Source organism: Bos mutus, chromosome 5 (genome assembly GCF_027580195.1).
Source record: "Bos mutus isolate GX-2022 chromosome 5, NWIPB_WYAK_1.1, whole genome shotgun sequence".
NCBI classification, from domain to species: Eukaryota; Metazoa; Chordata; class Mammalia; order Artiodactyla; family Bovidae; genus Bos; species Bos mutus.
The window spans coordinates 42,104,781-42,132,603 of NC_091621.1; the positions used below are offsets into that span (position 1 = coordinate 42,104,781).

The following is a 27,823-nucleotide window of genomic DNA, read 5'->3' on the forward strand; positions in this document are numbered from 1 at the left end:
TGCCTGGGAAATCCCATGGACAGAGGATCCTGGTGGCCTACAGTCCATAGGGTCTCAAAGAGTCAAACACAACTGAGCGTTTAAGCACCTTTCCTTAAAAGAGATTGGTGGTTGGATTCTTTGCTAAGATTACTGATGTTCTTTGTATCATCTTAGTGCTCATTAATGTGTCTTTGAGAGAGAGTACAGTTGACCCTTGGATAATATGGGGGTTAAAGGTGCTGACTGCAGCCATGAAATTAAAAGACGCTTACTCCTTGGAAGAAAAGTTATGACCAACCTAGATAGCATATTGAAAAGCAGAGACATTACTTTGCCAACAAAGGTCCATCTAGTCAAGGCTATGGTTTTTCCAGTGGTCATGTATGGATGTGAGAGTTGGACTGTGAAGAAGGCTGAGCGCTGAAGAATTGATGCTTTTGAACCGTGGTGTTGGAGAAGACTCTTGAGAGTCCCTTGGACTGCAAGGAGATCCAACCAGTCCATTCTGAAGGAGATCAGCCCTGGGATTTCTGTGGAAGGAATGATGCTAAAGCTGAAACTCCAGTACTTTGGCCACCTCATGTGAAGAGTTGACTCACTGGAAAAGATTCTGATGCTGGGAGGGATTGGGGGCAGGAGGAGAAGGGGACGACAGACGATGAGATGGCTGGATGGCATCACTGACTCGATGGACGTGAGTCTGAGTGAACTGCGCGGGAGTTGGTGATGGACAGGGAGGCCTGGCGTGCTGCCATTCATGGGGTCGCAAAGAGTTGGACACGACTGCGCGACTGAACTGAACTGAACTGAAAGGTGCTGACCCCTGAGTGCAGTGGGAGATACTTCCAGTTGGGCCTCAGTGTCCACAGTTCTGCATCCCTGGATTCAACCAACTGCAGGTTGTGTATGCTGTAATACTTACCATTGAAAAATATCTGTGTATAAGTAGACCTGGGCAGTGTTCAAGGTCAGTTGTACTTAACAGCAGTCAAGTTATATCATCTGGATAACCTAAAGCAATTCTGAAAAGGTTGAGCAATAGTATTTTGGCTGTGTAAAATTTTCATCTGTGTATACTATGTTTCTTTGCAGTTAATAAAGATAATTCAGTGTTAACAGTATTAGGTCATTATCTAGAAAATTCAGGCTTTAAGTATTGAGTTTGTGTAAATGTAATCTGATTTTTCCTTGGGGTAACAATGATGAAACTGCCAGTATTACAGAGGTTAAAAGTTAATTCACAATTCAATGGTAATTGGCAAGTGTACTTTCTCTTGGAATGACACAGGCTCTATTCATATCCTCTTTTCTACTTTTAGAAACAAAATACTATTATCATTCTAACGTATAAATTATCAATCTTCTGTAGCACTAGGAGGTATTATATAAAACACAGGATAAAGATTGAGCTATAAAAGAGGCTTTAATTAAAACACATCTGTAATAATACTAAAAGAATTTGGAAAGTGTACTAAAATATTACTGTATTTTTTTTTTAAATTTTATTTTATTTTTAAACTTTACAATATTGTATTAGTTTTGCCAAATATCGAAATGAATCCACCACAGGTATACCTGTGTTCCCCATCCTGAACCCTCCTCCCTCCTCCCTCCCCATACCCTCCCTCTGGGTCCTCCCAGTGCACCAGCGCCAAGCATCCAGTATCATGCATCGAACCTGGACTGGCGACTCGTTTCTACTCCCATCTTACTCTGTTCAGACTGCTCTAACAAAATACCACAGACTGAGTAGCTTATAAACAATAGAAATTTACTTGTTACAGTTCTAGAGGCTGGAAATCTGAGATCAGAGTGCCAACATGGTCTAGCTAGGGCCTTCTGGGTTGCAGACTTCTCGTTGTGTCCTCACGTGGTGGCAGAGGTCTCTATGGAATCTTTTTAATAAGAGCACTGATCCCATTCATGAGAACTCTGCTCTTGAAGGCCTCACCTACTAATACCATCACTTTAGGATTTCAGCGTTGAATTTGGAGGTGAAAATACAAATATTCAGACTATAGCAACCCCTCTTCTCAAATTTTCCCCTTTTTCTTGCTTTGTTGAAATTTGAACCCCCAAAGTACTCTCAACTATGGTAGCTTGGATCTGCAATGTTGATACCATTTGAGAGTAAAAATCTCAGGCCACACATCAGACACTTGAATCAGAACCTGCTATTTAACTTGAGATTCCCCCAATGACAAGTATACACATCAGAATTTGAGAAGCACTCTAGCTATTTCCTAGGATCACATCTCATTAGAGTAAAACAAAGTTATCAAGTGTAAAAGCTGAGGTAATTTGTTGATCACATAGTCATGGGTAAAGAAACTGATTAAATTCACAGATAGCCTTTTCTTTTTAAGTACAAACTCTTTTCTATAATTTCTTACATTGAACTGAGTTTTCCCATTTATGCTATTAATATAAACACTGGTACATTGCTTTATCATATATTGGGAACACAAGCAAATATATTTATGAAATTCATAGTCCTAAGAATGTGATGTGTGTGTGTTGCAGTCTAAAAGATGGAAAGTACTTTTATGTGTTGTTATTATTAATGTTATAGAAGCTCTCATTCTCACATATTCAGATTTGTTAGTGTTAAATTTTACCTTGAGGTATTTACTTACAGTATTTTTAGAGGGCCTTTTATATTAGGATAGTTAAAGATATCAAGGATTACTGTACAGTCTAATATAATTGATTTCAATATTTTTCTTAAGCTGTGATAATTTCTACTAAAATCCAATTTAATTTCACAATTTGAATGCAAAGGTAGTTATCAGTTATATAATAGAATTTGCAAAATAACAACTAAGTTCTATTTAGTTATTAGCTGTTTATGAGAGAAAAGCAGCTAGTATTGGCCCTTAAATTTTGCAGGCTGTTATGTTAGTTTTGGATCCTGAATATATTTTTTCCTTCTCATTCTTTCAGATTCATCAGGATTCATTTTTGATTTGCAGTCCAATACTGTACTGGCCCAAGGAGGAGCTTTTGAAAACATGAAAGAAAAGGTATGTCTAGTTACTGTGGATAGGAAACTTGAATGTCTTGTTAAAATTTAGGTACTAATAAAATCATTGGCTACAAACTCATTAAGAAAGTGAAAATTAAGAACAAAACTGTATGAATGCCACTGTATATCAGGGAGTAACTACCATGAAGGTTTTGAGGAATCAGAGCCTGTAAGTATGAACAATTTTCTTTACATGTATCCATATACATATATTTATTCTAAATTCTCTTGGACATCTTAATTAATACAACAGTATGTATATGGCTAAGTGTATATCTAATTTGCTAACATTCTTTAAGGAATAGTCTTGAGTAGGATCGTCCCATTCACTTGAAGAGGATTTTTAAGACCAGGAGACTTTAGAGCAAGAAGAGTTTTCTAAGTAAGGTATCTTTGGAAGGGAACCCGGTTGTCTTTAATAATATAACCCTTAATGAGCTATATTGAGAAAAAACATAGAACAAAAGCTTTACATGTGTTCTTCATCTCATTTAAAAAGTAAATCATTGATTCTGGAGTCATAGATACATATTGGTTCAATAATATAAACAATGTTGCATTTTCAGTTATGAGAATTTTACCTTTATCATTAAATCTGTAAGTTTTGCCTAAAGCCCATTTTCTAGTGATCATGGTAATTTTTTGCTCATCTCAAAAATGTATATTATAAATTCACGCTCTTTGAATTATAGATTATATACCGTCCCACTTGTATAGTTTTATACTTTATCATTGTTCAATTAAGCCTGAAACAAAAATGTATAGAATGACATGAAAGCAAGTATACTAAAAAACACTTAGGTCCTAATACAGATTCTGCTAATAACTTGAACAAGATACTTTGCTTCTCTTCATCTGTAAAAGGGCTTCCTTTTCAAGCAATATGGCAGACTAGATATCCTGAAAATATTTCTAATGTAAAATGCTTAAAAATACAGAATGAAAATGATATACATCATTTCCAGTGCATAGCCAAGGAATTCCCTGGTGGTCCAGTGGTTAGGACTCCATTTTCATTGCCAAGGGCCCAGATTTAACTCATGATCTGGGAACTAAGAATCCTGTAGGTTACATGGTGTGGCCAAAAAAGAAAAAAAGCATAGCTGAACACAAGAAGGGAAATCCCTAGGGCCAAAAATACAGGAGAAACTAAAAAGCTGAGTGGTAAGCCTGAGCTAGCTAACTCTGATATGTTTTGCCAGTCTCAGTAACAAATGTGTTTTTACCACACAGGCCCCACATTTAGCACAAAGCTTGTCCTGGGTTAAAAATTGGAACTGAGATCTTATATAAGGTTGAGATCCTGAAAATGTTTCATCTTCAGGGAAAGGTAAACTAGAACAAATCTTCCCACTGACTTTGAACACAGTATTAATATTCTTACTGGAAATGTTCAGAGGAATGTAGTGAAAATGAATTCAACTTTTTTCATTTTAGTAATATTATATTCTATAATTATTTTATGAATATTATAGAATAAAGCAAATCAAGAAATATGTTAATGTTTTTAAGAGCTAAAAAACTTTCAGTTTAGAGAAGATAAATACATGTTTAAAAACCATTTTATAAAAAGTCTTTTGGGAATTCTCTAGGTCCACTGGTTAGGACTCCGTGCTTCCACTACAGAAGGCATAGGTTCAGTCCTACATGCTGCATGGTGTGGCAAAAAAAAAAAAAAAAAGTCTTTTAATAGTATATTTAAACTGATGGTGTCAGTATAAACTTATGTTGTAAAAACCAAAATTTCCTAGTTCTGTCCACTGAAAGGACCTAGAAATAATCACATCCTAGTATTAGGTTGGTGCAAATGTAATTGTGGTTTCAGACCATGAATTTTAAATCATTACAACTAGGCTCAAATGCATCTTTAGTCAAAATAGGAACCATTACAATCAACACATTTTTGCCAACAAGAAGTAAGCTTGTTTATTTTTATAATGTAAAAATCCATGATTCAGGAGTCGATGAACTGTTGGAAAGGGTTTTCTGCCTCTTGCTTGTTATGGAAGCATTTTCTCTGCAAAAAGTTGTCAAGATGCTTGAAAAAGTGGTAGTTGTTTGGCAAGAGGTCAAGTGAATATGGCGGATGAGGCAAAACTCCATAGCCCAATTCATTTAACTTTTGAAGCAAATGTCGGTTGTGCGAGGTGCATTCGGGTGTTGTCATGGAGAAGAATTGGGCCCTTTATGTTGACCAATGCAGGCTGCAGGCATTGCAGTTTTCAGTGCATCTCATTGATTTGCTGAGCATACTTCTTATATGAAATGATTTCACCAGGATTCCGAAAGCTGTAGTGAATTAGATGAGCAGCAGATCACCAAACAGTGACTATGACCTTTTTTTGGTGCAAGTTTGGATTTGGTGCAAGTTTGGTCCAAAGCGCTTTGGACCTTCTTGGGGGTTCCTAGGTGATGCTAGTGATAAAGACCTTGCCTGTCAATACAAGAGAAAACGTAAGAGATGCAGGTTCGATCCCGGGGTTCGGAAGATCCCCTGGAGGAGGAAATGGCAACCCACTCCAATATTCTTGCCTGGAGAATCCCATGGACAGAGGAGCCTGGCAGTCTACAGTCCATGGGGTCGCAAAGAGTTGGGCATAACTGAGTGACTAACACTTTCACTTTCACTTTCTTTGACTTTGAGAAGTGCTTTGGAGTTTCTTCACTATCCAGCCACTGAGCTGATCATCGCCGGGAGTTGTATAAAATCCACTTTCTGTCGCACATCACGATCCATTCGAGAAATGGTTTGTTGTTACACAATAAAAGAGGATGACACTTCAACTCAATGGTTTTTTTGATTTGCTATCAGTTCATGAGGTACCCACTTACTGAGCTTCTTCACCTTTCCAGTTTGCTTCTAATGCAAAATGACGATAGAATGGTTGGTATTGAGTTCTTCAGCAACTTCTCGTGTAGTTGAAAGAGAATCGGCTTTGACGATCCTCTCATTTGGTCCTTGTCAATTTGTAGTTGCTGGCCACTGTGCTCCTCATCTTCAAGGCTCTCCTCTCCTTTACAAAACTTCTTGAAGCACCACTGCACTGTACGTTCGTTAGCAGTTTCTGGGCTAATGCATTGATGATGTTCAAATTGTTTCCACTGCTTTATGACCCATTTTGAACTCAAATAAGAAAATTGCTTGAATTTGCTTTTTGTCTAACATAATTTCCCTAGTCTAAAATAAATATAGAATAAACAGCAAGTAATGTCATTAGCAAAAAAAAAAAAAAAGTGAGAAATGTGCATTAAAATGATATATAACATAACCACATTTATTTGAGAACGTATTCCAATATCAAACGGCAAAGCTCAGCAGTGCAAGACCACAATTACTTTTCAGTTCAGTTCAGTCGCTCAGTCATGTCCGACTCTTTGCGACCCCATGAATCTCAGCATGCCAGGCCTCCCTGTCCATCACCAACTCCTGCAGAGTTCACTCAGACTCACGTCCATCGAGTCAGTGATGCCATCCAGCCATCTCATCGTCTGTCATCCCCTTCTCCTCCTGCCCCCAATCCCTCCCAGCATCAGAATCTTTTCCAATGAGTCAACTCTTCGCATGAGGTGGCCAAAGTACTGGAGTTTCAACTTTAGCATCATTCCTTCCAAAGAAATCCCAGGGCTGATCTCCTTCAGAATGGACTGGTTGGATCTCCTTGCAGTCCAAGGGACTCTCAAGAGTCTTCTCCAACACCACGGTTCAAAAGCATCAATTCTTCAGCGCTCAGCCTTCTTCACAGTCCAACTCTCACATCCATACATGACCACTGGAAAAACCATAGCCTTGACTAGATGGACCTTTGTCAGCAAAGTAATGTCTCTGCTTTTCAATATGCTATCTAGGTTGGTCATAACTTTTCTTCCAAGGAGTAAGCATACACCAACCTAATAGCAATAAACACACCTAGCTCTTAGATCTTGGTTTCTAACTACCACTCCCTACCAAAAAAAAAAAAAATGGGTCTTCTTGAAGAAATAACCAATTTCACATTGTCCAGCAAGACAAGAAATGAAGATTATAAAGAATAAAAAGGAAGGGAGAAAAAAACTGCTGTTATTATAGATAATAGAATTGCCTACATAGAATAACCAAGAAAGCAACAAATTATTAGGAATAATGAAGTCATCAAAATAGTTGAATATAAATTGACATACAAAAATGAAAAGAGAATATGCAGTTATTGTAAAGTGTATATTTTTAACCTCAAAAGATACAAAATACCTTAGGAATAACTGACAAAGTTGGCATGCTCGTTTTGAAGGGAAATTTGGCATTTCTAATGAATTTTTAGATTCACTACTGTTCACAGTTTTGCCAAGAGAATGTACTGGTCATAGCAAACACCCTTTTCCAACAACACAAGAGAAGACTCTACACATGGACGTCACCAGATGGTCAGTACTGAAATCAGATTGATTATATTCTTAGCAGCCAAAGATGAAGAAGCTCTATAAAGTCAGCAAAAACAAGTCCGGGAGCTGACTGTGGCTCAGTTCATGAACTCCTTATTGCCAAATTCAGACTTAAATTGAAGAAAATAGGGAAAACCACTAGACCATTCAGGTATGACCTAAATCAAATCCCTTACGATTATACAGCAGAAGTGAGAAATAGATTCAAGGGATTAGATCTGATAGACGGAGGGCTTGAAGAATTATGGATAGAGGTTCGTGATATTGTATAGGAGGCAGTGATCAAGACCATCTCCAAGAAAAAGAAATGCAAAAAGGCAAGATGGTTGTCTGAGGAGGCCTTACAAATAGCTGTGAAAAGAAGAGAAGCGAAATCAAAGGAGAAGAGGAAAGATATATCCATTTGAATGCAGACTGCTAAAGAAAAGCAAGGAGAGAAAAGACAGCCTTCCTCAGTGATCAATGCAAAGAAATAGAGGAAAACCATAGAATCGGAAAGACTAGAGATCTCTTCAAGAAAATGATACCAAGGGAACATTTCTTGCAAAGATGGGCATAATAAAGGACAGAAATGGTATGGATCTAACAGAAGGAGAAAATATTAAGAAGAGGTGGCAAGAATACACTGAAGAACTATATGAAAAAGACTTCATGACCCAGATAATCACGATGGTATAATCACTCACCTAGAGCCAGACATCCTGAAATGCGAAATCAAGTGATCCTTAGGAAGCATCACTACAAACAAAGCTAGTGGAAGTAATGAAATTCCAGTTGAGCTATTTCAAATCTTGAAAGATGATGCTGTGAAAGTGCTGCACTCAATATGCCAGCAACTTTAGAAAACTCAGCAGTGCAGTGGCCACAGGACTGGAAAAGGTCAGTTTTCATTTCAATCCCAAAGAAAGGCAATGCCAAAGAATGCTCAAAGTACCACACAATTGCACTCATCTCACACGCTAGCAAAGTAATGCTCAAAATTCTCCAAGCCAGGCTTCAACAGTACGTGAACCATGAACTTCCAGATGTTCAAGGTGGATTTAGAAAAGGCAGAGGAACCAGAGGTCAAATTGCCAACATCCTTTGGATCATCGAAAAAGCAAGAGAGTTCCAGAAAAACATCTACTTCTGCTTTATTGACTATGCCAAAGCCTTTGACCGTGTGGATCACAACAAATTCTGGAAAATTCTGAAAGAGATAGGAATATCAGACCACCTGACCTGCCTCTTGAGAAAGCTGTGTGCAGGTCAGGAAGCAACAGTTAGAATTGGACATGGAACAACAGACTGGTTCCAGATCGGGGAAAGAGTACGTCAAGACTGTATATTGTCACCCTGCTTATTTAACTTATATGCAGAGTACATCATGAGAAATGCTGGGCTGGAAGAAGCACAAGCTGGAATCAAGATTTCCAGGAGAAGTATCAATAACCTCAGATACATAGATGACACCACCCTTATGGCAGAAAGGGAAGAACTAAAGAGCCTCTTGATGAAAGTGAAAGAGGAGAGTTGAAAAGTTGGCTTTAAACTCAACATTCAGAAAACTAGGATCATGGCATCTGGTCCCATCACTTCATGGCAAATAGATGGGGAAACAATGGAAACAGTGATAGACTTTATTTTGGGGGGGCTCCAAAATCACTGCAGATGGTGACTGAAGCCATGAAATTAAAAGTCGCTTGCTCCTTGGAAGAAAAGCTATGACCAACCTAGATAGCATACTGAAAAAGCAGAGACGTTACTTTGCTGGCAAAGGTCCATCTAGTCAAGGCTGTGGTTTTTCCAGTGTCATGTCTGGATGTGAGCGTTGGACTGTAAAGAAAACTGAGTGCCAAAGAATTGATGCTTTTGAACTGTGGTGTTGGAGAAGACTCTTGAGAGTCCCTTGGACTGCAAGGAGATCCAACCAGTCCATCCTAAAGGAAATCAGTCCTGAATATTCATTGGAAAGACTGATGCTGAAGCTGAAACTCCAATATTTGGCCACCTGATGCGAAGAACTGTCTCATTTGAAAAGACCCTGATTCTGGGAAAGATTGAAGGCGGGAGGAGAAGGGATCGACAGAGGATGAGATGGTTGGATGGCATCACTGACTCAATGGACTTAAGTTTGAGTAAACTCCAGGAGTTGGTGATGGACAGGGAGGCCTGGCGTGCTGCAGTCCATTGGGTTACAAAGAGCTGGATATGACTGAGCAACTGAACTGAACTGAACTGTTCAGAAATTCTACTAGTGATTATATATACAATAGAGACATCCTCTCACTGTTCACTGAAGACTTGTTTTCTTTTTTTTAACAATTTGGTAAGCATTGTCATAAGCATTCAGTAAATAAGCATAAGCGTAGGAATATTTACTATGGTATTTTTCATAGTAGCCAAACACTGGAAAGAATGTAAATGTCTGTCAACAGAAAAATGATTAAATTGGCTATATTCACACAATGGAAATGCTATTTAGCAGTTAAAATAAATTACTGATAAATAATAATGAGATGCATTTATCAACATGAAAAATCTAAAAAACAGTGTTATATGAAAAAGCAAATTAAAAATAGATATGTATGATATGACGTGTAATGCAAACAATAATATGTCTTACCCTTGGATACAGACATACATCATAAAAGTATAAAAACAAATATCAAAATAACACCAAATTCAAGGTAGAAATCTCTGTGGAGAGGAGGGAAAAGGGGTTTATGAAAAGTTTCATGGGCACTTCAATTGCATGTATTTTATTTTATTAAACTGGCTATCATAGTGAGTGTTCATTATGTTTTATACACCTGAAATAATTTATAATAATTTAAATGATATCTGTAGCATTATTACAGAGAAGGCAATGGCACCCCACTCCAGTACTCTTGCCTGGAAAATCCCATGGACGGAGGAGCCTGGTAGGCTCCAGTCCATGGGGTCGCTAAGAGTCGGGCATGACTGAGCAACTTCACTTTCACTTTTCACTTTCTTGCATTGGAGAAGGAAATGGCAACCCACTCCAGTATTCTTGCCTGGAGAATCCCAGGGACAGAGGAGCCTAGTGGGCTGCCGTCTATGGGGTCGCACAGAGTCGGACATGACTGAAGCAACTTAGCAGCAGCAGCAGCAGCAGCAGCATAGCATTATTATACAATTAAATGATATGAAATAAATGTTTAAAAAATGCTATACAAAAATCTAAGTTATTATTGTTTTTTTATTCTGGTGGTTTGTTAAACTTTGCTCCTTTCTCTATAATATGCTAAAAATGAGGAAATGTTGATGCTAAATTAATACCTGATCCCTGAATTTAACCACCCTGAAATAAGATCTGGCACAAATCTTCTGTTTCTGCAAATGTTCTGCTTTTTCTAAGTTTTAAAGTTAATTTTTTATGTGCTGGCATCATTCACCTATTACTCATCCCAGTGAGATGGTTGTATGTACTCTCACTGATACTAAAGTGATGTGATACACCTTGTTAAAGATGAAATGGTACCCTTACTGTTATTCTCTGTAATAGACCTCAGTTTCCAACTGATCTACTCATATTAGAATTAAATGACCTTATCTTCTTTTTCAGATAAATGCAGTGCGTGCAATAGTTCCCAATAAGAGTAACAATGAAATTATCCTGGTTTTGCAACACTTTGATAATTGTGTGGACAAAACAGTACAAGCATTCATGGAAGGTAACCCTAGCTCAATATTTTTATAAGTTCATATTTGTTCAACTAGAAGTTGCTTCAGATTTCTATAACATTTATTCGGCAGTCTGGTATTTTATAGACGATATAGCAGACCCTGTGCGATTTTTAAAGATATCTTTTAAAGCTCCTTATTTCAGCCCTAGAAGTAATTCATTCATAAGCTATATGATACCTGGAATAAGAGATAAGCAGAGAAGATTCCATCATTTTATTCAGAACATTTTCTAATGACAGTTAAGAAATTAGGTAGCCAGTGGTATAAGGGACTTGACTGGAGTTGGGTTGAATAAGAATTTAAGAAGCAATGATAGAGCAGTGGTCTGGTGGCTCAGCTACAGATGGCAGATTTAGGGACTCAGTATTCTTTTTCAGGCTCTGACAAGTGATTTAAATATATGGGTTTGAGTTTCCTTATCTACCATACCAAAAATGGTATGCTTAGTCAAACCTTCTGATTTTACAGAGTTGAGGAGCATTTTACAAAATTCTTTCCACATAACTTGTTTGGGAAAAACTGTCTGAAGTTGTCTCTTTCATTGAACAGTGACAGTGATATCAAAATAGATCTCCCTCTTTCTACTTTTCTGAATTTGCCAGTACACAATAAACAGGTCCAAATACTGTAAGTTGTTTCTTTACCATCATATTTTTGTTTATAATGTTAGTGTTTGGGTTTAGGGTGGCAGACAGTTCTCTGTGAAACAATGTAACCAGATTGTGTGTAATCTGGAGGAGAGGGGACGCCATACTTGGGCTGAAACCAGTACTTGGGCTAAAACCAGTCATCTTTGTATTTGGTCAAAGCTACATAGATAAAAAGAAGCTTCAAAATGGTCAGGCTACATTAGTCTCTTCCTGGAAGAACTTACTGAAGAAATTAAATGGAGAAGGGGGATCTAAATGGGCAGGTATTCTAAAAGGTAAGCATGATATGATTATCTCATTACATTAGCTTAGACACCTGAACCATCACTTTTCCTATTGGGAGAGGGAGACTTTCCAGCAGTTACAAAATTCAGGAACACTAATTTCTGCTTTAGCATACTTGTGCTGGGAGAAAAATATCTGTGATTGGTTTCTCTTACAGGTAGTGCCAGTGAAGTACTCAAAGAATGGACAGTAACAGGCAAGAAAAAGGTAAAAATGAATTAAATTTAAAAGTGTGATATCAGTATTTGTATTATAAAAAAATTAAGCTCTGCAGAAATATTGAAAGATTTACATACGCATCTTCAGTTTACCTGGCTAAGAAAAGTTTTCTTCCAGGACATTGTAACACTGCTGTGTACATACAGTACCACAGTCTCCTCCGTGTGATTTCAGGCAGGAAGCAGAATTACTCTGCCATCGCAGTTTCAGAGAATGTATTAATATTAGGCAGGGATGAAACGAGGTCATGTCAAGGACAGCAGAGCTCCTCTAGAGAAAGTGATCCATTCCAGTGGTTTTCAAATCATTCATATTATACATCAGTTAAAATAGTTCAGATTTTTAAGTCAGACCACTTGTGTTGTAATCTCTGGTATTAATCAGCTTTAGCTTAAAGCCTAAAGAGAGGCTTTGCTACTGTTAGCTATGCAGAGGGGTCTGATGGTCTAGTTCAGGGAGATATTAGAAGATAATAGAAGGCACTTGGACTGTGGAATCAGTCAAAACTGGATTTATATCCTATTCTACTACTTACTGGTTTTATTTCCTGGGAATATTGTTTAACCCCTAGTGAGTCTTAGTTTGCTTGTCTCTAAAATAGGAAAATAATACTGACAACTGAAAGTATTTCAGTTCAGTTTAGTCGCTCAGTTGTGTCCAACTCTTTGCAACCCCATGGGCTGCAACACTCCAGGCTTCCCTGTCCATCACCAACTCCCAGAGCTTACTCAGACTCATATCCGTCAAGTCAGTGATGCCATCCAACTGTCTCATGCTCTGTTGTCCCCTTCTCCTCCCGCCTTTAATCTTTCCCAGCATCAGGGTCTTTTCAAATGAGTCAGTTCTTCGCATCAGGTGGCCAGATATTGGAGTTTCAGCTTCAGCATCAGTCCTTCCAATGAATATTCAGGACTGATTTCCTTCAGGATGGACTGGTTGGATCTCCTTGCAGTCCAAGGGACTCTCAAGAGTCTTTTCCAACACCACAGTTCAAAAGCATCAATTCTTTGCCCTTCAGCTTTCTTTATAGTCTAACTCTCACATCCATACATGGCTACTGAAAAAAACCATAGTTTTGACTAGATGGATCTTTTTGGCAATGTCTCCTCAAGTGTTTAATACAATATCTAACATATCAGTTCTCCTTATGCACTTGAAACCAAAAATGCTTTCCCCAAAGGATACTAGCTAACCTCATCATGCTTCCCATAGCTCTTTACTCTAAATCTGGTTCTTTTAGAAAGTGCTTGAAGTGTGAATTTGAATCAAGTATCTCTATGAAATCTCTTTCGGGTCTATTTAGGTTAGTGCTGGAGTTCTGGAATGCTTTCTTAATGACTCTAAGTCACTTCATTAGGATTTCTGCTAAGTCTTAATTAAACCAGACTTGGGGGGGGGGGGGGAAACGGGCTTGGCTCCATTGACCCTTGAGAACTTTTTCTAAGAACTTAATACTACCACAGATTCCCCTGAAGCTCTCCATACCTGTAGCTTTGAATATTTGCTTAACTTCTTTCCATTGCTTTCACCAAACCTAAGTAACTGTGCATATTCTGATTTATTAATTTACTGGACAAGGATAATAGGTTATTAGTAATGTAATATGTACACAAAGCTGGGGAAGTATGTGTTGGAGATACATCAGTTTCTTAAAATTTGGAGAAAGAAAAATGGCTTCAGTTTGGCAATCCCAAATACCCATATCACATCTAGTTAACTGTTGGGATTAGTTCAATAGGATATGATCATGAACGATTACTGGGGATAGGTATTACATGCATAGGACAGTGACATGAAAACTTAGCCAGCTCACATGGGAGAAAGTAATTAAGAAAAGGAGAAATGAGAATTGTGGAGAGGAAAAATCCCTTACCGGATATATGATTGCAAATAGTTTCTCACATTCTGTGGATTGTCTTCTTTCTCATTAAGTCCAGTTTGTCTGTTTTTCTTTACTGTGGTCTCTAAGAAATCCTTACCAAATCCAATGTCGTGAAGCTTTTGTCCTACATCATTTTCTTCTAAGTTTTGTTGATTTAGGTCTTACATTTAGGTTTGATCCATTTTGAGTTAATTTTTGTGCTATGTTTCAGGTTAAAGTCCAACTTTATTCTTTTATATGTGGAGATTCCAGTTTTTCCAGCATTATTTGTTGAAAAGACTGTCCTTTCCCCATTGAATAGTTTTGGCAAAAATCACTTAAGCCATATATGTGAGAGTTTACTTCTGGGCTCTTTATTCTATTTCATTGTGTCTGTGTTTGTCTTTTATAAGTTTTTTGGTCACTCTCGCATGGCTTGTGGGATCTTAGTTCCCTGACCATGGATCAAACCCTTGCTCTCCACAGTGGAGGCAGAATCTTAACCACTGGGCCACCAGGCAAGTCCCATATACATCTGTCTTTACACTAGTACTACACTGTTTTGATTAGTGTAGCTTTGTAGTAAGTTTTGAAATTAGGTTGTATGAGTCTCCCTGTTTTGTTCCTTTTTTTCTTTAAAATTTTTATTGACATGTTGAGTCACAATGTTGTGTTAATTTCAGGGGTACAGCAAAGTGATTCAGTTACACACACACACACATACATATACAGAAGTTTTTTTAGATTCTTTTCCATTGTACCAGCCAAGCCACAAGGGAAGCCCATTGTAGGTTATTAGAAGATATGATATAGTCCCCAACAGTAGGTCTTTGTTGATTATCTTTTCATATATAATAGTGTGTATATTTTAGTCCCAAACATACAATTTATCCCTCCCCTCCCAGCCCTGTTCCCTTTTGGTGACCATAAACTTCTTTTCTATGTCTGTGAGTCTATTTTTCTTTTGTAAATAAATTAATTTGTGTCCTTTTTTTTTTAGATTGCACGTATAAGTGATATCATATAATATTTGTCCTTCTCTGTCTGACTTATTTCATTTAGTATGACAATCAAGGTTGTTTTGGTCCCTTGAAGGTGCATATGAATTTTAAGATGGGTTTTTCTGTTTCTGCAAAAAATATCATTGGGATTTTGATCAGGATTGCATTGAATCTGTAGATCACTTTGGGTAGTATTGGCATTTTAATATTAAATCTTATAATTCATAAATATATAATGTGTTTCTATTTAGTTATGTTATTATAAATTGAATTATTTTATAATTTACTTTTCAGATTGTTCAGGTATAGAAGTACAACTGGAGAAGGCAATGGCACCCCACTCCAGTACTCTTGCCTGGAAAATCCCATGGGCGGAAGAGCCTGGTGGGCTGCAATCCGTGGGGTTGCGAAGAGTCGGACACGACTGAGTGACTTCACTTCCACTTTTCACTTTCATGCATTGGAGAAGGAAATGGCAACCCTTTCCAGCGTTCTTGCCTGGAGAATCCCAGGGACAGGGGAGCCTGGTGGGCTGCCATCTATGGGGTCTCACAGAGTCGGACACGACTGAAGTGACTTAGTAGCAGCAGAAGTACAACTGATTTTTGTGTGTTGACTGTACCCTGCTGCGTTGCTGAATTGTTCTGTGTGTGTGTGTGTAATCTTTAAAGTTTTCTATATATAAGATCATATCTTTTGCAAACATGTTTTCCTTTTTCGTTTCCTGCTTGGATGCCTTTTATTTCTTTTTCTTTCTTAATTGCACTGGCTACAACTTTCAGTACTGCGTTGAATAGAAATGGCAAAAGTGGGCATCCTTGCCTTGTTCCTGATCTTTGAGGAAAAGCTCTCCTCTTTGACCATTGTTCCCTGTGGGTTTTTCATATATGTCTTTTATTATGTTGAAGTAGTTTCCGTCTAGTCCTAGTTTTTTTTTTTTTTTTTTTAGTGTTTTTATCATGAAAGGATATTTGAATTTTGTCCCATGTTTTTTCTGCATCAATTAAGATGATCATGTGGCTTTTTTCCCCTTCTTTCTGTTAATATGGTGTATTACATTGATCAGTTTTCTTAAGTTGAACCATTCTTGCATTCAGGGAATAAATCCTATTTGGTCATGATATATAATTATTTTCATATATTGCTAAATTTGGTTTGGTACTTTCTGTTGAGAATTTTTGCATCAGTGTTCATAAGGGATATTGCTGTGTAGTTTTCATCTAGTGTCTTTGTCTAAGTATCAGGGTAATGCTGACCTCATAGAGTGAGTTAGATATTGTTCCCTTCTCTTCAGCAGCTTTTTTTTTTTTGAAAAGTTTGGCAAGAGTAAATGTTTGGTAGAATTCACTAGTGAAGCCAGGGCTTTTCTTTGTCAGGAGATTTTTGATTCATGATTCAGTCTCCTAACTAGTTAGATTTTCTATTTCTTCATGACAGTATTGGTAGGTTTTGTGTTTCTAGGAATTTGAACAATTTCATCTAGGTTATACAATTTGTTGGTATATGATTGTTCATAATATTCTCTTATAATCAATAGTAATGTGCCCACTTTCATTTCTTATTTTAATAATTTGAGTCTTCTCACTTTTTTCTTAGTCCATCTAGCTAAACTTTTGTCAACTTTGTTTTTATGAAGAACCAGCTTTTGGTTTTATTGTATTAGTCTTCTAAATCATGTAGAAAACAAAAAGTACAGTCACAAACCAGTGTTATAATAATACTAGCTTTTGTAACTGCACATGTATTTTACCTCTGTCAAGTTCTTTATTTCTCTGTATGCCTTCAGATTACCATCTAGTGTTCCTTCACTTCATGTTACAGGCCTCCTGTGTTTCTGGCGGGGCAGGTCTGGTAGTCATGAACTCTCTCCTCTTTGTTTACCTAGGAATGTCTTAATTTATCCCTCAGTTTTGAAAGACAGTTTTGCTACATAGAGGATTCTTGGTTGATGGGTTGTTTTGTTTTGTTTTGTTTTCCTTTTAGCACTTCGAATATATCTGCCTACTGCCTTCTGGCCTCCTATGTTTCTGATGAGAAATCTGCTAATCTCATTGATGATCTCTTGTGTGTGATAAGTAACTTCTCTCTTGCTGCTTTCTAGATTCTTTATCTTTTGGAAGGTTGATTACAACGTGTTTCATCGTCTCTTGGAGGTTGTTAAGCTTCTTGGATGTTTATAGTCATGTCTTTCATCAAATTTGGGAAGTTTTCAGCCATCATTTCTTTATACATTCCTTCTTCCCTTTCCTCCTCTCCTTCTCCAGTTTATACAACGCATATGTTGGTTTGCTTGATGGAGCCCCACAGGTCCCTTAGGCTCTTCACTTTTCTTCAATCTTTTTTCTCTTCCTCAAACTCAATAATTTCAGTTGTGCTATCTTCAAACCCACTGGTTCTTTCTCCTGACTTCTCAGATCTCCCTTTGAATCCCGTCAGTGATTTAAAAAAAAAAACAAATAAGTTACTGTACTTTTTAGCTCCAAAATTTCATTTTTTTATTTCTTTTTTAGATTTAGTTTCTTTTTCTCTTAATTAATATTTCCATTTTGTTTATACTTTGTTTGCTTGACCTTCCCCACATTTTCCTTTAGTTCTTTGAACATCTTTAAGGCAGCTTTTTTGTTTTCATTTTTTGGGGGGGTGGGGTTTGGTTGTACTGAATCTTCGTTGCTGCATGGGCTTTCCTCTGGTTGCAGAAAGCAGGGACTGCTCTGCTTTGTGCTCTTTTGTACTCTGCAGCTAGCAGGGACTAGCTGCATTGTGCAGGCTTCTCCTTGCAGTGGCTTCTCTTGTTGTCAAATATGGGCTCTAGGCACATGGGCTTCAGTAGTTGCAGCATGTGGGCTCAGTAGTTGGTGGCTCCCAGGCTCTGGAGCACTGGCTCAGTAGTTGGGGTGTACAGGCTTAGTTGCTCCATAGTATGTGAGATCTGCCCAGACCAGAGATCATGTCTCCTATGTTGGCAGGTGAATTCTTTACCACTGAAGCACCAGGGAAGCCCAAAAATGCACTAGGCATTTGAGTAAAAAAAAATCTTACTTATGGAAACGTATTAAGAATCCATGTTTACTTAATTAAAATTAATCTTTGGATGAAAAAAATAAAGTCTTTAATGTATCTCCCAACAAGTCTTTCTCAGGGAAAGTTTCTATTGATTTATTCTTTTCCTTTGTATTGGCCATACTTTCTTATTTTTTTGTGTTCTTTGTGATTTGCTGAAAGCTAGACATTAGAACCTAATAATTTGATAACTCTGGAAACCAGATTCTCCCTCTTTCTCCAGGTTTGCTGTTTTTTGTTATTACTATATTTTAAAATTGTAAGCTGTCTTTGTACCAAGGGTCAGCCTAAGGTGTAGACTTAAGGTCTTCTCAGATCTTGTCTGTGCTTTTCCCTGGGCATGCATGATTACTTTCAATTTTTTTCTGTATATACAGTTGTTTTTGAATGTCCTTGTCTTTTATGTCTGTCTCCAGAAAGGGAATAAAGAAAAATGAAGTGGGAAAGAATGGCACCACCACTTTAATTCCCCTATGCTATGCTAAGTCACTTCAATCGTGTCTGACTCTGTGTGACCCCATAGACGGCAGCCCACCAGGCTCCCCCGTCCCTGGGATTCTCCAGGCAAGAACACTGGAGTGGATTGCCATTTCCTTCTCCAATGCATGAAAGTGAAAAGAGAAAGTGAAGTCGCTCAGTCGTGTCCGACTCTCAGCGACCCCATGAACTGCAGCCCACCAGGCTCCTCTGTCCATGGGATTCTCCAGGCGAGAGTACTGGAGTGGGGTGCCATTGCCCTAAAGGAATTAAACTTCAGCCAGAGCGGGAGGGGCTTGCAACAGTGGGAGGAGGTGCAGCATCAGTGGCTGCGTGCCTCTGTCTATACCTTTGAAGTGAAAGGCAGCAGTCAGTGACCACGACACAGCTCCCAGTTACTTGGAGGACAGGGTTCTTTTTGCCTACCCTGACTCCAGCAAGCTATGTGCTAGCTGCTTCAAGAACAGGTGCACGGCTGCCTGTTCCCTAACTGGGGGTGGGGGGTGAGTATCTGCTACTGTGCTCAGAACTGAAATTGACTGAAATTAACCACAATTTATCATCCAAGTCTTCTCCTGGAAATTATAAGCCTTCAGTAGACTCCAGAGTTCCAAAATAGTTAGACAGATTCTGCCAGTGTAATTGTTGTCTAGGTGAGGAGACAGATTTCTGATGCAAAATCCTCTGCAATGCAGATTTAATTTATCTTATTAAACTGAAGTTTCACTTCATTCCATGTTTATAGCTACACCAGTTTTTCTATTGGATTATTATTTTGTTTGTTTAAGAGCTCTCTCTATTAATTTCTTTGTATGTATTACACATATTTTTCTCACATTTTGTAGTTTATCTTTCAGTTTTTCTTATAGTGGGTTTTGTCATGCTTTGCTGTTTTATTTTTATGTGTTTGAGTTTATCTAAAGTATTTTATATAGTTATTTTAGTCAGTAGATCGACATATACAAAAAGGTATTCAGTTTCTGGAAGAGCAAATGAGAAATTGGTAACATTGGTTGCCTTTGGGTAGCTGGCGTTACCTCTCTGGATTGTCGGGGTCTTCTTTTTCTTTTCCTTTTTTCAAATCTTTAATAACCATTAGAACAAAAAGAAGAAAAGCAAGCCAAAACCTGCAGCAGAACCAAGTAACAGTATCCCAGATTCCAACAAATCGGTTTCCATTCAAGAGGAACAATCTGCGCCCTCCTCAGAGAAAGGTGGTGTTAATGGTTATCATGTCAACGGTGCCATCAATGATACTGAGTCTGTGGACTCACTCAGTGAAGGTATGGAGACACTTTCAATAGAAGCCAGAGAACTGGAGGATCCTGAGTCTGCCCCATCAGAAATGCTGGATAGAACAGGTGAGTATTAACAGGTCCTTGGAAAGTTCCATTCTACTGAAAAATACAGGGGCTCCTTGGCTGAGAAAGCAATCAATAAATTAAATCTAGTTAGTTTTTTAACTTTGTTACTTCTTATGTGAAAGAGTCAATTTGGTAATTATCAAGGGCCTAGAAAAATATAATTCGTATTCCTTTGTTTCATATTTTAATTTTAGTCTAAATCAGCCTTGTGGAAATCTTCTAATTTAATAGTTCTGTAATACTTAGAGAGTACAGAAGGTGACCTTAGATGTTTTTTAACTGCACATTTATTAAAGGAAATGATGATCATGAGTTGATATTGATGTTATTATTCCAAGACTCAACACAATAAGGAATATATAGGCATAACTGTAATCCCATGGCTTTCATTAGAAGTAGACTGTTGGTTTTTATAGTCTCACATTTGTTTTTTAATAAAGAATTAAGATTAGTATTAGTTGTAAATTCAGATAGCTTGTACATTTTTCATTAACCGTTTTGATGAGTACTGGAAAGATATTGGGAATATATTTTTAAAAATAGGCTTTTTAATTACTTGTTTGTTAAACCAGTTCCCCTTGCTCTATTGCTGCTGGCTTTATACATGCAATGCCATTTTTAAAATTACGCTGTGTATTTCAGATGTTTTTATTTATTGATTAGTTTGAGCACACACACACACATATAAAGACTTAGAAAAAAATATAGCACCTCAAACAAACCAAAGATAGTCAGTGGCTTCTATTTTTTTCTGAACTAGCTTTCCTTTATTTCCTAACTCTTTGCTGTTTCCATTTCCTAAAGCTTTTGAAACTCTACTCTCTTTCTCTGGGACAGTGTAGAAATCTTTTTCTCAGCATAACTTAACAGAAGCTTGTCAGAAGGTAGTGATATTGACTCTTCACTTCCTTGTGCCCAGAACTGCAAGGAAGTTAACAAGATACAGGGAATAAGCTAGCCTGTCTGGAGATGGGTTAACAAAGAATCCTCTTCAGTTGGTGTGCCTCCTTGGGCTAAGCCAAGTGATACAGCCTCACTGACTCTGCTCTTTGTCCTGTTTTGTCAGCTGATTCTATTCACAACCTTTTAAGAGGCAATTTTTTGCTGCACTTTTGCCTTTTTACTTCGTGTGTACTTAAAGACTCCTTGATTTACCCCTGAACTCTACTCTAAAATACTGGCCTCTTTATTTGACAGGATCCATGCTGGAGAATGGTGTCTCTGATTTCGAGTCCAGATCTTTGACTATGCACTCTACTCAGAATTCTCAACAAAATAAGAATGCTGCCAAGTCTCTCTCAAGAACTACTGTAGGACCTCAGCTTTCAAATCTAGGCATGGAAGATGTTCCCCTCTCTTCCACCAACAAAAAGCTGGGTAAATCAAAGATCTTCCTTTGAGAGAAAGCAAAAAGAATCTGTGTTTTTAGCTAAAGAGGGCAAATCATCTCTTTGTTCTCATAGATAAGGTTTCAGAAGGGGCAGCAGGTAATACATTTCCAGTCAGTGACTATCCATGACGATCCAGCCTTTCCCCAGTTTTGTGTACACAGTTGGAGTCTGATAGTAGTATAATGCTGTACAGTCTTGAGACAACAATAGTGATCCTTTTTTTGTGAATGAGGGTCAAACTCTGTGGCTAGCATGCTGTCTTTGATAACATTAACCTTTGTTTTATTTGTTTTACTGCAACATGTCTGTGCTATTTCCTTCATTTTTAACTCCTGGTTGATTCAACAGTAAAAAGCTTTGCCATCTCTGAAATGATATTTTGAAGAAATATTTTAATTTCTCTTCTCAACTTCATGCTTTTACTAATACCTATCAGACTGTAGCTTTAAACAAGATCATTTTCTCTTAAGTAAATACTTAGCATTGATTGATGGTAGTGATTTGCTGGGTTTTTTTTTTAACTTATAATACTTATTTAAATAATCAGCCAATAATTAGATAGAGATAATAGCCCTTCTATCGTCCATTTAAGGATGGCAGTCCACTTACCTGAACAAATGAAACAGAGAAATGTAAAATACACTTGTAACCTGTAGCTCTGTATTGAATTATGTATACCGCATGAGCCAAATTTAATTATTGAGGCTCTCCTTTTTCATCTTTCTAACAGAGCCCTCAACTTGTCCAGAAAGGCAAGTCTGAAAATATTTATTCAAGCAAAAATAAAGAAACAGTGCTTGAAAGCTTTTAGGTAGATTTTAAAAGAAATAAGGTTGAGATGAGGAAAGATTTAAAGATTGAAAATCTGTGTCTTGGCACTTTATAAATTTGTTAGATCAGTTATTCTAACTATAAGTTATAATAACTGACACTGGTGAATATAGAAAGGTTATAATAGAATTCTCAGAAACTGGTTAAAATATGTTAGGTAGGTAAATATGCTTCATCTTTATCTACAGTGTTGACTTACCCACTTACAATGATTCAAAGTGTACTATCAAGAGAGAACTTTATCAGTTTTGTTATATCTACGTGGTGAATTGTGTTCTACTAAATCCTGTTATGTAGGGAGTTTTGAAAATTTGGTACCTACTCAAATAGTTTTTCATTTTGGATTCTTTTTTTTAGTCTTTTTCTCTCTGTGTTTAATTTCATTATGGATAGTTTCTAAAATTGCTGTCTACAAATTTATTAATCTTTTTTCTCTAAGTTTTTAATCTGCTGTTAATCCAATTCAGTGTATTTTTCATCTCTGATTTTTTTTTTCATCTCCAGAGGTTCTGTTGGAATCTTTTTAAATATCTTCCATGTCTGTCCTTAATAGATTATACTATTCCTCCACCTTCTTGAACATGTGATATTTGATTATATTAGCTGTTTTGATGTTCTTACCAACTTTATTCTACATCTTTGTCATTTCTGCACTTGTTTCTGTTAATTGATTTTTCCTTTCATTATAGATCAGTCATATTTTTCTGCCTCTAGTAGTTTTTTAATTGGATGCCAGACATTGTGAATTTTGCTTTGTTGATTGCTAGATATTTTTGTATTTCTTTAAATATTCTTGTGATTTGTTCTGGAACTGTTATTTGGAAACAGTCTGCTTGCTTACTTAAGCTTTGTTAGTAGAAATAGAGCAGCCTTTAGTCTCAGGCTAATTACTGAGGCAGTGCCCTCTAAGTACTCTGCCTGGCGCCCCACTATGCTGGTGTGAGCATAGACTATTCCTGGCCTGGGCGAGCTCTCAGGATTATCCCACCTGCTCCTTTCCAGTGGTTCCTTCCCCGTTTGGGGCGGTTCTACATTCGCATGCACTCAGAATCCTCTGTGGGTCTTTGTACGGTTTCTTCATTGCTGTGTAGCTTTCTCCTCTTTACTGTTCTGCCCTGAGAATTCTAGCCATCTTGGCCTCTTTGAACTCTCAGCTCTGTCCCCTCAATTCAAGGAGACTTTCAGACTCAACTAAGGATTTCTCCTCCTTGCATTGCAGCCTGGAAACTCTCTTATGGCAGCAAGTTGGGGCAATCTTAGGCCTCACTTCTTTTGTTTCTGTGTTCTTATGGAGGGTGGTAAGAAGTACTGCATATTGTTCATTGTCTGAAAACCATTGTTTCATATATTTTGTGTATGTGTGAAGTTTTTTAAGACAGGAAGGTAAATCCAATTCCTATTACTCCATCTTGGCCAGGATACTTAAAAAAAAAAATCTATGAAAAATTCAGTTTTTTGTTGACGGTGGCCATTTAGGAAGCATTCTTAGTTATGAGATGTTAGTTACGTTACATGCTTAGGTATTCAGATCCAGTTTTCAAGTTACCTATGTTGTTTTATTTATTGGGGTTCTTTCCAAGGTTCTAATATTGAAAAATCTGTGAAAGACCTCCAGCGCTGCACAGTGTCTCTTGCACGATATCGAGTTGTAGTTAAAGAAGAGATGGATGCTTCTATTAAGAAAATGAAACAAGCTTTTGCCGAATTGCAGAGCTGGTAAGTTAAGTTGCATTTTGTACCAGTAGCACGAAAATGGTAAAGATGGTTAGCCATTTACCAAGTTCTTTAATTCCTAACTCTTAACTACTGTACATAATGGAGGAAGACTTAAAAATCCTATGCCATATTTTGCTTTCTGCACCAAGTTCTTTAATTCCTAACTCTTAACTACTCTACATAATGGAGGAAGACTTAAAAATCCTATGCTATATTTTGCTTTCTGCTTCATTCTGTTTGTGGTCACAGTGTGAGAATGAATGGTAGAAGAAACTCATGCTTTAGGAATGGACCTAAGGTTAATATTGTTTGGAAAGGGACAAATAATTATAGCGTAGGTCATGCTCCTTTACATTAGGATCTGTCTTTTAAACCAGGAACCTGTAACCCATGGCATGATGTTTTTGAACAAATCAATATGCCAGAAAATTTGGAAAACTCAGCAGTGGCCACAGGACTGGAAAAAGTCAGTTTTCATTCCAATCCCAAAGAAAGGCAATGCCAAAGAATGTTCAAACTATGGCACAGTTGCACTCATTTCACATGCTAGCAAAGTAATGTTCAAAATTCTCCAGGCTAGGCTTCAATAGTACGTGAACTGAGAACTTCCAGATGTTCAAGCTGGATTTAGAAAAGGCAGAGGAACCAGTAATCAAATTGCCAACATCCGTTGGATCATAGTATACCTGTGATGGATTCGTTTTGATATTTGGCAAAACTAATACAATTATGTAAAGTTTAAAAATAAAATAAAAATTAAAAAAAAAAAAAAAAGAGAAGAAAATGCAAGAGAATTCCAGAAAAACATCTACTTCTGCTTCATTGACTAGGCTAAAGCCTTTGATTGTGTGGATCACAACAAACTGGAAACTTCTTAAACAGATGGGAATCTCACCAGCCTGCCTCTCACCTGTCTCCTGAGAAACTTGTATGCAGGTCAAGAAGCAACAGTTAGAACCAGACATAGAACAACGGACTGGTTCCAAATTGGGAAAGGAGTACATCAAGGCTGTATACTGTCACCCTGCTTATTTAACTTTTATGCAGAGTACATCATGTGAAATGCCAGGCTGGATGAAGCACAAACTGGAATCAAGATTGCTGGGAGAAATATCAATAACTTCAGCTATGCAAATGATACCACCCTTATGGCAGGAAGTGAAGAGGAGCTAAAGAGCCTCTTGATGAAAGTGAAAGAGGAGAGTGAAAAAGTTGGCTTAAAGCTCAACATTCAGAAAACTAAGATCATGGCATCTGGTCCCATCACTTCATGGCAAATAAATGGGGTAACAGTGGAAACAGCATCAGACTTTATTTTTGGGGCTCCAAAATCACTGCAGATGGTGACTGCAGCCATGAAATTAAAAGATGCTTGCTCCTTGGAAGAAAAGCCATGACAGACCGAGACAGCATATTAAAAAGCAGAGACATTACTTTGCCAACAAAGGTCTGTATAGTCAAAGCTATGATGTTCCTTGTAGTCGTGTATGGATATGAGAGCTAGACCATAAAGAAGGCTGAGCACCAAAGAATCCATGCTTTTGAACTGTGATGTTGGAGAAGACTCTTTGAGAGTTCCTTGGACTGTATGGAGATCCAACCAGTCAATCCTAAAGGAAATCAGTCCTGAATATTCATTGGAAGGACTGATGCTGAAGCTCCAATACTTTGGCCTCCTGATGTAAAGAGCCGACTCATTGGAAAAGACTCTGATGCTGGGAAAGATTGAAGGCAGGAGGAGAAGGGGATGACAGAGGATGAGATGGTTGGATGGCATCACTGACTCAATGGACATGACTTTGACCAAACTTTGGGAGTTGGTGATGGACAGGGAAGCCTGATGTGCTGCAGTCCATGGGGTCACAAAGAGTCGAACATGACTGAGTGATTGAACAACAGCAACAACAACAACATTAAAAAAGTAGAAAAGATGTCTTTGTTTTCCTGCCTCCTTTCATCCTTCCTGATGCACCCCACTCTAATGGTCCCTTCTGTGCCCTATTATTAATCATTGATTTATTTTGATTTTGTGTTTTTTAAACTTGCTTTAAAAATTTCTCATATCTTAAAATGTATTAATATGTGAAATAGGGTTTAGTAGTTAAAGAGGTTTGAAAATACTTAAATTTTCTTTACTAGAGGACTTCTTGATGCCTTAATGCTAATATGCATTGTGAATTTACAAGAGGGAGCTATACTATGCTGTTTCTCAAATATATTTGATTATAGAATCTTTGGGAGAAGAAATATATTCTAATTTTCTTCTAGAACATCGAAGCTATTTTAACTATTAAAGTGGTAACTAACTTTTAAACCATAACTCCTTTGGGGAGGTATTTTCATTTAATAATGGACTTTAAAAAAAAAGACCAAATTAAGTAAAATGACAGGAAGATAAGCAGCTAGGTTGGTATTTAGGGATATGAGACTGTCCATACTGCCTATTTGTAAGACTTTCAAGAACCTGAAAGATGAGAGGAAATTTTCATAAATATAGAGAACCTACACCACTCTTCCTCCCAACCATCCATCCGTTTTCTTGCTTGTCTAGGAGCTGTTCCCAGGGGTCATATTCAGCCGTGTCTCTCTTCACAAACTTAGTCTGGTACTTCATGCCACAGTGAACAAAAGACAGAGGGAGAGTGGGTAGCCTCAGTCCTCCTGTTGTGTGGAATTGAAGAAGGGAGTGAATTAACAGAGAGGTAGAATAAAGCCTCCAGGAATGTTGCTGACCTCTGCTTTTACCAAAGTGTAGAATGATCCATGAAACAAAAAGTACTTTAGAATAGATCATTCATCTGCTCATCTACCCATGCTGTCATGAATCCCAGGTTTCTCCTTTCAGGTTTTATAGCTAGAAATTTAATGTCAAATCTTCTGTTTTCTTATATACATTTTTACTCCAGCCAGATTACTTGTCTCAGAATTTAACATACACATTTCCTCTTTCATACACTCCTTGATGCTACTTTTCCAACCTAGTAATGCTCTCTTGTATTTTTGTAGTTATCTAAATCCAACCAGTTCTCCCAAATTCACGTTAAGTAAACTCTGACTTCCCCTGGAAGTTTTCCTAGGTAACTGATTTCTCCTCTTTCTGACCCTCTGGGAGAAAGCCCCATGCCCTTTACCCTGGATTATTATCACATCAGATATTATTGGCTTAAGAATAAAGAACTAAATAGAACATCACAACTTTGCCTTGACAAGCCTCCGGTCTCCATGATTGTTTAGTTTACTGATTACTTTAGCCACAGGATCTGATTCCATTCAGAACCAGCCTGAACCAGGAAATACAGTTCCGGGAGAGAGACTTATGAGTTCTTGTTGACTTGGAACCTAGCCAGGGGGAGCCTCCTTTAATAAATGACAAATGAAGCGGTTTCCTGCCTAGAAACTGTGTATTTAGGATTGATTAGCAGGTGTAGCAAACCAGGTCAATTTAACTTGAGGAAAGAGATTACCTGCACTTTCCTGCTGGTATAAAGCCTTCTCTCTGGCTGACTGGGTTTTTAAACTGGCTTATTTCCATGCCCCTTGTAGTTGCTACTTCAAGATATAATTGGCAGGTGAGCTAACTCCCTTTGGCACTGAACCAGAGCTTGGAGTTAATGTCACTTAGGAAGCCATTTTTGTGTTGGTTATAGTATAGAAGAAAAGAAAAGAAATTCTAACAAATTTGCAACAGTAAGATTACATTACACCTGACTGGGCACTAGGGGAATTATACGGATAAGTGCTTTCACACTGGGGCCAGATGAAAGCTGACATTTACCTGTGGGGAGGTAAAAGCAGCGGCTTTCCAGGATGTAAAACGTCACGTCTGTCCTTATTGGTGATCCAGTAATAATCATC

The 27,823-nt window shown here is 37.7% G+C and overlaps 1 protein-coding gene across 2 annotated transcripts in view; it reads left to right on the plus strand.

Moving 5' to 3' along the window:
* SPATS2 (spermatogenesis associated serine rich 2) overlaps nt 1–27,823 on the plus strand; it is a 158,079-nt gene that overhangs the window by 113,006 nt on the left and 17,250 nt on the right. For both annotated transcript variants that reach the window (XM_070370715.1, XM_070370716.1), the window contains exons 3-8: nt 2,926–3,005; nt 10,992–11,100; nt 12,206–12,255; nt 19,766–20,027; nt 21,228–21,407; nt 23,833–23,968. In XM_070370715.1, coding sequence (XP_070226816.1) covers nt 2,926–3,005; nt 10,992–11,100; nt 12,206–12,255; nt 19,766–20,027; nt 21,228–21,407; nt 23,833–23,968 — 817 coding nt within the window. The remainder of the gene's footprint in view (nt 1–2,925; nt 3,006–10,991; nt 11,101–12,205; nt 12,256–19,765; nt 20,028–21,227; nt 21,408–23,832; nt 23,969–27,823) is intronic.